This window comes from Galeopterus variegatus, unplaced genomic scaffold (assembly GCF_000696425.1).
Source record: "Galeopterus variegatus unplaced genomic scaffold, G_variegatus-3.0.2 Scaffold999, whole genome shotgun sequence".
Classification (NCBI taxonomy): Eukaryota; Metazoa; Chordata; class Mammalia; order Dermoptera; family Cynocephalidae; genus Galeopterus; species Galeopterus variegatus.
In genome coordinates, this window is record NW_007727110.1 from 323,980 (window position 1) to 337,754 (window position 13,775).

At 41.9% G+C, this 13,775-nt stretch overlaps 1 protein-coding gene across 2 annotated transcripts in view; it reads right to left on the reverse strand.

The window, feature by feature from the left end:
- Positions 1-10,484, reverse strand: part of NAE1 (NEDD8 activating enzyme E1 subunit 1) — a 27,507-nt gene extending 17,023 nt beyond the window's left edge. Inside the window, exons 1-10 of one of the 2 annotated variants that reach the window (XM_008574132.1) lie at positions 10,361-10,484; positions 7,526-7,629; positions 7,377-7,437; positions 5,979-6,009; positions 4,951-5,022; positions 4,674-4,753; positions 3,867-3,976; positions 2,744-2,853; positions 989-1,051; positions 532-595 (exon numbers count right to left, since the gene is read on the reverse strand). In XM_008574132.1, the coding sequence (XP_008572354.1) occupies positions 532-595; positions 989-1,051; positions 2,744-2,853; positions 3,867-3,976; positions 4,674-4,753; positions 4,951-5,022; positions 5,979-6,009; positions 7,377-7,437; positions 7,526-7,629; positions 10,361-10,413 (748 nt within the window). In that variant the 5' untranslated portion in view covers positions 10,414-10,484. Of the gene's footprint in view, positions 1-531; positions 596-988; positions 1,052-2,743; positions 2,854-3,866; positions 3,977-4,673; positions 4,754-4,950; positions 5,023-5,978; positions 6,010-7,376; positions 7,438-7,525; positions 7,630-10,360 lie in introns of those variants that run through there. The other variant, XM_008574133.1, reaches the window with a different exon arrangement.
- Between the last annotated feature and the right edge of the window lie 3,291 nt (positions 10,485-13,775).

Below are 13,775 nucleotides of genomic sequence, written 5' to 3' on the forward strand. Positions count from 1 at the left end.
GAATGAAATACTGCCATTTGCAACAACATGGATGGGCCTTGAGAGAATTATATTAAGTGAAACAAGTCAGGCACCGAAAGAGAAATACCACATGTTCTCACTTATTGGTGCACGATAAAAATAAATAAATAAATTCACACACACACACACAAATACCAGGGGGGAGAAGAAGACATAACAATTACAATTCCTTGAAGTTGACACAACAAGTACACAGAAAGGACATTGTTGGGTGGGAGGTGGGAGAGGGAGGAGGGAGGGAGGTTTCGGTAATGTGCCACAATAATCAACCACATTGTATATCAACAAAATAAAATTAAAAACAAACAAACAAACAAAAAACTATGACTTATCATTAGCCCTTAAAACTAGACAAAGAGTGGCTCCTTAGCCTCCCCAGAGGAAAAATAAAATAAAAGGTCATGATAGCATCATCTGAGAAAGGTGTTAACAGAAATCCAATAAGCATTTGCTTCAAGTAATTTGCTTTCCAAACTTTATACAATACTTAATCACATCCCACAATATTACCTTGTCTAATCAAATCTCGGAAGTCCTCTTTTTCTTTATACGTTTTAGGTATTCGTCCGTTTGTCTAAATTGGTTAGAAATTTTAAAAATCTAGTTATAAAAACTCAAAAAAATAAGGAAATTGAAAGCCCAAAGATTCCCCCATTCTCCACATCATATTTCATCAACAAATAATATACCTCAGTAAAATCAGAGGCTCACTTGATAGAAAACAGAAACTGTGGGCCATTTCTCTACATTTGTTCCCCACTGCCACATTCAGAATGACACCTATTCAAATTTCATTTTGTTAATAAAAATATCATATCAAAAGAGAAACTGCTAGATTTAAATTAATAAGCACCGCCTGCGCTACAGTTCCATAAGAAAAAAAAGTAATCTCCCTACCCCTCCAAAGTAATCCTTTATAATAAAAATAGTCACACACAGAATTTTTTTTTTTTTAAAAAGGACATACTTCACTATACCACTGTGCTAAATATTTAGCTACGATCACGATCCATGGAGTATGGCTATGGTCCTATAAATGAGAGACAAATCAAAGAAAATGTCAGTATTAGTTAACATTAATTCTTCACTACCCCATCTCATTTTCAACAAGTTCTTAAGAATATTTATGAATCATCTCCTAATATACATGGAGTAATGAATAAAGGAAAATGAACTGCGTTAATAAAAACTGCTTTACAAATTTTTTTAGAGATGTGTCCAATTTAAACCTGGTATGCCAGGTATGTACTATGATCATCCATATTTTTATCAGCAAGAAAACAGTCTCAGAGACTGCCACCCAAAAATACAGCTCAGGGGCCAGCCCGTGGCTCACTCAGGAGAGTGGGGCGCTGATAACACCAAGGCCACGGGTTCGGATCCCATATAGGATGGCTGGTTCACTCACTTTAGAGAGTGTCGTACTGACAACACCAAGTCAAGGGTTAAGATCCCCTTACCGGTCATCTTTAAAAAAAAAAAAAAAAATCCAAAAAAACCTCAAAACAAACAAAAACAAAAAAATATATATAGCTCGGATTTCTATTTTTTTTTTCCCTTTTTGTCTTTTTTCGTGTCCGGCAACGGATCGCAACCCTCAGTGTCGCGCCCGTACCGGACCGGGACCGGCAACGGGATCGCAACCCTTGGTGTTGCTCCCACACCTCGCTCAGCCAGTGAGCGGGAACCAGTCTGTATGTGGGATCCGAACCCTCGGCGGGAGCGCCACCACACTTCCCAAGCGGCGCACTGTAGCAGTGTGCCACCGGGCCGGCCCCCTATAGCTCGGATTTCTTGATCTCAGATAGCAATTCTAGACTAAGAAAAAAGGATCTTCTCTGTTTTTTCCAGTAAACCAAATAAACACCTTCGTTTTAATTAATATGTAGCAGGAAAAAAACCGTATACTCTTTAAATTATATAGTCTGTTACAAATATCATTATTTTTACAATGAAATATAATGTTGTCTTGGTAATTTCCAAACACTAAAAATAGGTTGAAAAGGAATGAATTTCAACAAACACCCACTCCAAATTAAAACTTTTTTTTTTCTTTAGGCCACTAAATTTTGAGGTGACAAAATTCAAACTATTTTTTAAAGTACATCTATTTGTTTAGGAAAGGGCCATGACAAGGGCTTCTGGGATATGTTAATGGCCAATTTCTTATGTTCAGTGTATGTACTTTTCTTCAATAAAAAGGTTTATTGTTTTTTTTTTTGTCCTTTTTGAGACCGGCCGCACCGCGCTCAGCCAGTGAGCGCTGTGAGCACACCAGTCATCCCTATATAGGATCCGAACACGCAGTGGGAGTGCTGCTGCGCTCCCAGCGCCGCACTCTCCCGAGTGCGCCACAGGCTCAGCCCAAGTTTTTTTTTAATTTTGAGGAAAACCAAATTTACTGAAAACAAGTAAGGTAAAACGTTGTTATTGTGTGGGCCGGCCCTGTGGCTCACTCGGGAGAGTGTGGCACTGGTAGTGCCGAGGCCATGGGTTCAGATCCTATATAGGGATCACACCTGCACTCACTGGCTGAGCGTGGTGCAGACGACACCAAGCCGAGGGTTGCGATACGGTCAAAAAAAAAATGTTATTGTGTAATCTGAATGACAGGAATAGGAAGGTTTATAGTCTTTTCTCACTTCAGTGTAATCCAAAAATCTTAGGTAAAAATAAACGTTTTAAGTCTATCTATAAATGTTGGGTCACACATACTACCAACCTTTTTTTCCATATGATCCAAATCGTAAGACTGAAAATGTTCTCTCAATTCTGGAAATGGCTTATCCAGTCGTAGATCCTCTAATGCATTGTCTGGATGAGATTCTATTACTGCAAAACAAATAAACCCACTTAAGATAAACTTAATTCTTTAGCAATACTGCTGGCAATACACTACACTATAGGAACTTAGGAAATCTATAATTTTTAAATGGGCATAGGGCCTACATATACCTACCCATAGATACTACTCCTCAGTGATGCTACCAATGCCAACAGCTATCACCACAGTAGCAGAGTGTCTGGCTCATAGCAGGCAGAGAATAAAAATGCTTTCTTGAGTAAATAAAGAGCATTGTATGAATACTGAATGAAAATTTTATGATGATCTAAGATTAAAATTTTATATGTAAAGGGCTAATATCAGCCCTAAGCTGATACAGGCTGGCCTGTGAATGACTTTGGTCTTCTATTACACTGTTTCTTTGAGAACAGAAGTTAGGTAAATGCCTTGTTTATTGTGTGGAACTGCACCGAAACTGGGGGAACCTAAAGCCAGCATGAGAATGAAATAAAAGATTAGTGGGGGGAAACGTGATGTGACTTCTATGTGTCACAGTGATCCACATACCTTGGCTCTCTCCCACGGTGGCCATACCTGCCCTATGTGTGTTAGGGGATAAAAGAACTAGGTACTTGCATAGCTGTTTGGCCTCCTAATAGGAAGAAGCTATACCTGCTGAATCTCCGGCTTTGTATCCTTCTATAATGCTACATAAAGGAAAGAGTAGATTAAAGTCTATTTATTGACTGCCACTTTGAACCAGAGATGTGCTGCTACAAATTTACTTCACAATTTAAAATTGACTTTTTAGGGCTGGCCCGTGGCTCACTCGGGAGAGTGTGGTGCTGATAACACCAAGGCCATGGGTTCGGATCCCATATAGGGATGGCCAGTTAGCTCACCGGGTGAGCATGGTGCTGACAACACCAAGTCAAGGGTTAAGATCCCTTTACCAGTCATCTTTAAAAAAAAAAAAAAAAATTGACTTTTTAAATTGTCAAGTTTCTAAAACTGTAGCTAAAGCAACCAACAGCAAGCCCCATATGCTCAACAATTTTACCTGGATGTTCTTTTATAATAATCCTCATATAACCAACTAGTCCATATGTCCTACAGATCAAAAGAGGGATGTGGAAATTCCAGAGGACATCTGCTAAACGTAGTAGTGTACTGTCAAAGAAAGCAAAATAAATAGGAACATAAGCAAATGGATATATGCCAAATATGAAAATACCTTAAAATAAAGTAACTTTTTTACTAAATAATAAATGCAAAGATACATCCATTGCATTTACATAAGTAGGTCAAGAATACACTGAAAAGCGGGTCTGGCCTGTTAGCTCAGTTGGTTAGAGTACAGTGTTATAACACCAAAGTCAAGAGTTAGGATCCCTGTACTAGCCATCCGCCAAAACAAAAACAAAAACACCAAAAAAACCCACACACTGAAAAGCAAGCAATTCCGTGAGGGTGCAGTACCAAAGTATGTCTTTTGGACTATAGGGATATAAAATCTAGTCTGCTATCTGAAGATACTTTTCTAAACATTTCCATGATAGAGAAAAATATTTATAAAACCCGTTTACACACCCCCAAACAATTCCTATAATCAATTCTAACAAGTTTTTAGTCACTAGAAAATAACCAACATTCAGTTTAACTGCTCTGACTATATCCAAAGAGTTTTACATCTTAGTAGTTTTCTCTTCCCCATATTTTCAATTCTGCAAGACTTATGAAAGCTTTGGGCTAAAGGTCTCTACAGAATTTAAGCATTTTAAAAAACACATCTTAGACTGTGCAGAGAAAATAAAATCATGCAAATCTAACAAAATTAAAATGCAAACATATTAATATAAAAATTTACCTTTCAGGAAGCTGAGTTGCTACCACAACAGTGAACCTACAGAAAAATGAAGGATCATTGTCTAGAAGGTTTTCTGGACTCTAAATAGGACAGGGGAAAAAAATCCAACAATTTCACATTTATATTAAACATGGTAGAAAAAGTTAAGCTATCTCAGAACAAATGAGTCAACAAATTAAATTCCAACTAAACATACATGATACAAAGAATCATGGCTTTGAATTATCAAAAAAATTATATTTAAGCACAAAAATAATAATGTATATACATATTATACCTCTTCCACAAAACTTCCAGAGACATCGTTATTTAATTCTTGTAAGAATTCCATGGCAGCATGAGCTCGGTTCTTTTTGAAAACAAAGCATTTGACTTGAATTAGAAAAAATTTTGTTATAATGTAATCTTTCAATTTATAGATCAAGCAAAACATACTGTGAAACCATCCAAATGTCATGCACAGGTATGACAACTCTGCTTCACATAGTGTTCAAACTGAGATTCAACCAGGATATTACATAAAACAGAGCTAAACTGTCATTATCCAGAGTTCTTAAATGACATTATTTGCACTCTACTTTTCTGATTGAGCAAATGACCAAAAAACCCTGGGTAGCAGGCACATATTCTGGATCAAGTTCAGACTCAGTCTAACCCCCTACATCCTTTATGAGCACAATCACTAAAATAACAGTCATTTCCACTCAGAATATTGTACTAATTTGACTAATATGGTTTTGTAAGATTTTTTATTTGAAATATAATAATGAAAAATTTTCTTTTTTTTTTTTTTTCCTTTTTGTCCTTTTTCGTGTCCGGCAACGGATCGCAACCCTCAGTGTCGCGCCCGGACCGGGACCGGCAACAGGATCACAACCCTCGGTGTTGCTCCCACACCTCGCTCAGCCAGTGAGCGGGAACCGGTCTGTATGTGGGATCCGAACCCTTGGCGGGAGCGCCATCGCACTCCCAAGCGGCGCACTGCAGCAGTGCGCCACCGGGCCGGCACAATAATGAAAAATTTTCTGGCAAACTCATAGTTAAAAGTTTTATTAACGAGAATACGTCATCCTCTGAACATTAACATTACTAGAGATTTAGCTTTAATACAGGATATAGTGTAAAAATAGGCAGTACAAATTCTTAAACTACCAAACAAGTAAAGATTTACAAGATTAGAAAAATGAGCTTAAATTAAAGTTAAATTACTTTTTTCTCAGAAAAATAATAAGTTCTTTTAAAGTCAAAACTTTTCATGCACTCAAAACACACACAACTATATTCTGTAAGAAACAGATTGCTTACCTTGCCGATACTGCTTCGTTGAAGGAAAAAACTACAGTGGACAAAAAAAAAAAAAAAAAAATTTAAAGACTTATTTGACTATAAAGGAAAAACTGTGGTAGCACGTGTATTTCATTCATAGTACAAAACAAACTATATTTTGGTTACAGATTTTACCAGACTTTCTGGAGGAAGAAAATCAGATGAAACTTATAAACAAAGATTGGCTAATAAATCAATGTTTCCCAAAGTGTGTACCACAGAATACAAATTTCACAAGATGCTCTGAGGGAAAAGGGTTCCCACTATATTTCCCTCTTGGAAATTCATAATATACATAATACACATGATATTAAAGTCTTTTATAGTAAAGAAATTTTAACTTCATTTGACCCATTTCCCAAACTCATTTGAAATGGAACCCACTGGCCCATTTAACAGCTATTAACATTCCCTAGAATCAGTGTTCCACTCTTGGAAATGCTGCACTGAACCTCTTGCTTTTGCAAGAAACTATAACGGATTTATTCTGCTTCCTCCCACATATACCCCTCATCTTGTTCTGAGGCCCAGATCTGAGGCTGCTGGTCAGAGTCAGGGTGGCAGGAGCCAGAGTGGCACAAGCTCACTGGCTCCATAAGAAGAAACCTTATTCTTATCACATCCTGCTCTAACCAACCAAGTAAACAAAGATAACAGGACTTTTCATTTATAGACACCAGCAAAAGGGCTGTGTTGTGGACAGCAGGAACTTGCACTACTACTACACAAAGAAAAGACATCAGAGCTAAATATAAACTAAATTCTTGTTTTCCTTGAATTTACTTATTGTTGTTCTTTACTGACAAATACAATGAGAGGTCCCAGTCCAAGTCCCTGAAAAAGGTGAGCTTAAAATCCAAATTTGGGAATGCTCTGAAAGTTTAAATATGATAATCTTTAAAGAATGATATACAGGCCATCTTTAAAACAGTGTTTTAATAAGGATAGCATAGTGCAGAGAGAGATATACCTGGACTAGCTTAGAAGACACCACAAATAAAAGGTATCGTGTTTCCCTTATTCTCGTAATCCAAAAATACTATTGTTAATTATGTACATACTAACACCTAGGAATCAATGCAAAGGCTTAGGAAGTGTCCATATTTCACAAATAAAGAAATAATGACTATTCCTTTGTATTAAAAATAAAGACAGTAATGCTGGGTATCTTTTATTAATGGCCTATTTGCCAGATGCTGTCCTAGCATTTCACCTGTATTAACTCATTTCCTCCTCATAATAATCCTAAACATAAGGACGATTTTCCCCAGAATCAAGTTACCCTGATCAAGGTGAAGCTAGGATTCAGGCCTTGCCCTCCCATGATGGTGCACTGCCTTCCCTAACGTGTACATATTTGAAAAGAATAGAACATACTTGTTTCCAGCATCTTCTCCGCTGACCTGATTTCCATCAATAATTGTAAATGAACCAATACCTGGGAGACAAAGTCAGTCAAGAATATATATTTCTAAGTTAAAACCTTAAAGAAGTAAATTTAGAACACAGTCACCAAATTACATTACCTGGTAGTACCAAGTTTTTAAGAATTTCAGTTCCTGTGGCTGTTGCATTTATTAGGCAAACATGGGCAGATTCTAAAGCCTCTTGCCCATGATCACCCCACAACCTACAAAACAAGATACAAATTCAATCAACATTTTAAAAATTTCACAAAAATACAATTTTCTTATTTGAATGGAGATCTTTGATCTTTAAAGTGTTCTTGCATAGAGTAACTCATGTGATAACCACAGCAAACATGTGAGACAGGAACAGTAGATGTTACTATGGGGATTAGATAGCAGAGTAATGTAAGACTCGTTCAGGTCAATTCCTAGCATGGTTAGCAGGAAGGGTTAAATCAGAACTAGAAATTTGGTTTTCTAGCTCTTTGTCCATTACTTTTCAAACCAGATAACTTACAGAACAAGAAGTCTTTAGATATACTCATTAACATTAAAGAAGTGTCCTGGACTTAAAACCTAGTCTGTTCTCTATTTCATTTCTCCTTAAGTTACGTAGATCCCATGCATTTAAGATCTTGACATAGGGCTTATCATTATGACATATGCAAGACTGAGCAAAAGACTTACCAAGAAAACTGAATTATTATCATCTAAAGAGCTTCACATCAACTTCTACAGAAATGCTTTAAAATATAATACAGATGAACATTCTAACAGCATGATTAATAGATGCATACACTAACAAACACAAAAATGCAGTAAGAATCAGAAATGTATGTATAACCTGATTCACACCAGCATATCAGTAAGAGGGTAAGGTATGATCACACACATATTGCATCTGCATCAACCTGGTTACCTTCACCCAGAAAACCTATGAACTAATTTATCTTGTCAGTATAGGAAATATAGAGCAAACCCAAACCATTAGAAAACTGACATAGTCAGAGAGGTATTAGCAGCCCAGAGGACTGACAGACTTCAATGTACATTCCCTGTCACCTGATCTAAAGAAGAATCCCCCTTATTGTGTAGCTGGTATGTCCTCTAGAGCATATCACAACCAACTGCTTCATTTCGTTTTTTATTTCCTGAACATCCATCTCTCCACTCCACTCTAAGCTCTATAAGGGCCTAGACCACCCCCTATATTCACCACTGGAGCCACAATGCCTGGCACAAGTGCCTTGCCCAGTGTGGGTGACCACTGAACAGCTGTCAAATGAATGGAGGAATAGCCTGGGAGAACCAGATGACTAGAAACATCTGTTTTTTCCATGGAAGAAGGACACATAGAAGATACCTGACATTTTTGGTTGATGGATGATGCTTGGGTAGTTGGAGGCTGAGCCTAAGAATACTGGTGCATCTCTAGGTAACATGTTTCAAGAAAGGGGCCAAACAAGAAATCAATCCTCTCTACTCTTTTGCTGGCTTAAGGAGAGCCAAGGCCTTGCTGACTGCTGCTTAGGCACATAACTTTGCTTCTAACTGCTTACCTCTGACACTTCAAAACCAATAACCAGTTCTCACTACGAAAGGTAAAGTTTGGTCCTTAAATAGAACGAACTCAGCAAAAACCCTCTTTTGTTACAGTTGCTTAGTAACCTCAAGTATCTTCTCAACTTTGTCACCTATGGTTATATCTACATTCAAAACACAAGAACTCCAAGAATTTATAAGAAAACTTAAGTTGGTTACAAGGGCTCTGTCACCTTGTTTCTTCCCCCAGAAGCTTGAGAACAGAGACTGTCAGCTCTGAAAAAGCCAGAAGGGCGTGAGTTTACATCCTAGGGGAACTCTGGGCCCTATCTGTAAAGCACAGGGAAAGTCGGCTTTAAGGGTGCTATCAGAGTTGAGTGCCTAGGGCTGGCTAGTTAGCTCAGTTGGTTAGAGTGCAGCCTTATAACACCAAGATCAAAAAGTTCGGATCCCCTTACCCCCCAGCCATCAAAGAAATAAACAAGCATTGAGTGCCTAAACCTCTACTACAGCCCCAGGGTGTAGCTGCAAATAGAAGTTCCAGACCTTAGGGGCACACTGTAACTTCTCCAGCAAGCGAGGAGGGGGAGTGTGTTTTTGTTACCTCCACTGCCTCAATACACAGAAGATGCTCAGTAAATAAGAAAGGGGGGAGGGGTGCGAGGAGAAAAGGCAAGGGTAGGGAAGTAGCCAAGGATCGTCATGATGGTTTAGACCTGTAATGTCCACTAAGGTAGCCACTAACCATGCGTTACTGAGCACTAGTAATGAATCTAGTCTGAATTGAGATATGCTGCGAGTGTAAAACAACGTATTTCTACAGCAATGTAAAAAACGGTAAAATATCTCAATAATTTTTTATATTGATACGTGTTGAAATGGTAATGTTTTGGACATCCTGGATTAAATAAACTATATTATGAAAATTAATTTCACCTTTCTTTTTACCTTTCTTTTAATGTGACTACCAAAAAACTTGTAATTACGTATGTGGCTCACGTGAGTCTAGTCTGTATTTCTACTGGGCAGCGCTGGCTTAGAACAATACCTAACACTATCTCAGCGGCAAGGATGGAGGACTCCCGATACCCCCATTCAAAACGAGGAGTCTGAGCGCAACCAGGCGGGGCTGTCAGCAGCCCTGGAGACCCGGCTGCCGTCGGGGACCGCGCCCCTCGCACCGCGCACTGCGCAGCAAGCTGGCGCGCCCCTCGGGGGAGGATAAGTCTCGGCCCCTGCGGACCATCTCCCGCCCCGGGCCAGAGCCCAGGACGCCGCTCCCCGCGCCCCACACGACATGGCCCAGCCTGGCGGGAGGCCGGACGGAGGCCCGACCGCGCCGCCCGCACGAGTAGGCCGGGCCTGGACGCAAGGGAGCCCGCCCGCTCGGCTCGGTGAGCCCCGGCTCACCTCAACTGCCGGTCGTACTTCTGCTCCTTGAGCAGCTTCCCCGGCTGCGCCATGGCTGCGCCCGCCGCGCAAAGAACAGCCGAATCCCTGCCGAGTGCCGCCACCAGTTCCACATGCGCGCAGGCGCGCTGAGCGCCCCTTCGCCCCCACGGCCACTGCCTCCTGCGCGCCGCCCGCAGGGGGCGCCGCCGCTGCACTGCGCACGCGTCATGGGGACGCTGGGGCAGCTGCTGGCATCCGCGCTGAAACTGGTGGTCCAGTCCGCCCTGAGGCACCATCCCCGCTGGCCTACCAGTCCCTCCCTCTGTCCGTGCAGTAATTTGGGGGGACTCGGGCTTTGGAATCAGGCAGACTTGGATTTTAACTACTTGCTGGTTGTGAGAATTGCTCTTTCCCGTTCAAATCCCCAATTTGCACTCCTGTGCAATGGGGTTAAATGATTTTCCGTCAAAGGAGTCTTTAGCCTTAAATGCTATTTTGAGTACACATGGCCAGACTAACAAGAAATCTTGTATGAATAATAACTTTACTATGATGATCAATCGTTACTTTTCCCCCATTCTTCCATCCTCTCATGCAACAAGCCCACAACACTGAAGGCCCGTTTTGAACCACAAAGCTAGTTGCTCCTGGATATAGATGCAAAGAAGAATAAGTCCAGGGCCCTGTTCTTGGAGAATTCACATTTTACTTAGCAGAGAGGGACGGTAAACAAGCACTTAGCAGACAATGTGGCTCTCCTGTAGACAGACAGAAGCAGGGTGCTGAGGGGTACACAGAGGATCCCCACCCACTGCCCCTGTCCTGGAATGTTTCACGTGGTGTGGGGATGGAAGAGTATTTTAAGCAGAAGAAAAAGCAGGCGTCATCTCTAGGAGGCAGAAAAGGCATAGCAGGCTGGGCTAGAGTAAGTCTGGTCAGGTGAGGGATAGAGAGTGGTCAGGGAAGGTGAGAGACAGCAGGGGCTGGATTGTGAGTACCTCAAACCTAGAAGCAAGGAAGAATTTGAAGCCCTTCTCTTCCTGAAAAGAGCCACTTTTCAGGAAGTAGATGGCTGTTCCGTGGGGATGGGTGCCAAGGAAAAAGGTTACCCCACGAGGAAAGGGGATGGGGCACTGGAGGCCAGGTAACTAGCGGGGAGGGAGATGAGGATTCCTTCTCCTCTCTCAGACCCTACAGGCACCTTCAGGTTAATGATTGCCTGAAATAAGGTGAAAATGAACCCCCATGCCCACCCCCAATATCTCCTAGGATGGGGAAGAGGGGCACAGTTTGATGATAATGATGCAGTAATAATGGATGTGATTCTCCCTGGGTATTCTCTCCAGGACCAAGGTGGGGACACACCCTCCTGTGACTTCCCTGGTCACAAACCAACACCCATGGAATACAACTGGTGGGAAACAAAGGCATGAGGCTTTCCCAGCTCATTTTGTGCTTATGTTGTCACATTTCCTTCTCCAGTTGGACAGGTGAAATATAAGGGATAATAAAATACACCCAGGGAATTTAGGAAGGTCAAAAGGTGACAGGTGACAGTTCCTTGCTTAGCCTCTCGTGTTCATTGTAGTCAAGGACTGCATGAAAGGAAACATCCCCAAGTTTGGTGGGGTAGTCATACTGTTTACAAAGAAATACATGATTTTGAAAAGGTATGTGTTGGTGGTGTCTGTAAAACAATACCTCAATGTGTTAGTTTCCCAGGGCTGCCGTAACAAAGTATCACAAACTGGGTGGTTGAAAACAAGAAAAATTTATAGTTTCACAGTTCTGGAGGCGGGAAGTCTGAAATCAAGGTGTGAGCAGGACTGTGCTCCTTCTGAAACCTATAGGAGAGAATCCTTCCTTGCCTCTTCTTAGCTTCTGGTGGTTTGCCAGCAATCCTTGGCTTTCAGCTACATTTCAATCTCTGCCTCCATCATCACATAGCACCCCTTGTGTCTATGTTTTTTCTCTTTTTATAGGGATACCAGTCACATTGGATCAGGGCCCACTCTGATGACATCCTCTTAAATGGTTTACATCAGCAAAGGCCCTAATTCCAAATAAGATCATATTCACAGGTACTGGGAGATTAAGACTTCGATAGCTTTGGGGTGGCGGGGGGATGGGGGAATACGAGTCAACCCATAAAAGCATGTACAGGTGCCTGTGCTGGAGCCATGGATGCTGACCAGACACAACCCCTGCCATCAGGGAACTCAGGGCCCACTGGTGAGTTTTTCCTATTGTGCAGGGCATAAACCAGAGGCATAAAGCCAGACCAGGAAGCAATGCCCTAATTCATTTAGACCAATGGTATGGTCCTGGACCAGCAGCATTAACATTACTTGGAACCTTGTTAGAAATGCAAATTCTCAGGCCCTATCCCAAAATTGCTGAACCGGGAACTCTGGGTGAGGCCAAGGAAACTGTTTTAACAAGCCCTCCAGGTGATTCTGATGCAAGCTCAGGTTTGAGAATCACTGACCTAGGCCAACCTCCCACTGAACAGGTGGTAAAACTGAGCCCCCTAACCACAATACTACCCCCATTTACTGAGCACTTACTATATGCCAGGCAGGCCCTTGACAAGCATCATTGCTTCTGCTCACCATCACCCAATGCAATCGATACTGTTGCTAACCCCATTTTACAGACAGAGAGTAGAGGCTTGGAGAGGGGAGTGAAGTACTAAAAATTAAGAGGTCATACAGGGATTAGAAATAAACATCCCAACAGCTCTGGGCACATACCGGCCCAAATATGTTATTTTATTCATCCTGGTTGGTCTCAGCCAGACCAGCCAGGATCTTTAGGCTCCCCGAAAGTTTTGGGCTAGCTCTGCCCCAATATAGATTATAGTCCATAGGAAACAAGCCAGGAAGAATGAGTCACAACCCAGGACACCGTCCCAGGCCTCAGCCACTAGCCCTCCCTGTCTGTTTTGTCCATCCTAGTCCTCACTCTGGAGCTCACTGGCCAATCTCTTGCCTCTCTCCCCAACCCCATAAACTCCCTGAGGCTTCTGTGGGTCTATAATGTTCAGAGTTGTATCACCCATACCTGGCCCAGCACTAGACATCTAATAAGACTTTGATAAATGCTTGTTGAATGAAAGAATAAATTTCTGGGGCCGGCCCGGTGGCACACTGGATAGTGCGCCGCTTGGGAAACACGGCGGCGCTCCCGCCCGAGGGTTCGGATCCCACATACAGACCGGTTCCCGCTCACTGGCTGAGCGAGGCGCGGGAGCAACACCGAGGGTTGCGATCCCATTGCCGGTCCCCGGTCCGGTACGGGGGCAACACTGAGGGTTGCGATCCGTTGCCGGACACAGAAAAAGACAAAAGACAAAAAAAAAAAGAAAGAATAAATTTCTGGAAGGGCCGGCCCGGTGGCGCACTGCTACAGTGCGCCGCTTGGGAAGCGCGGG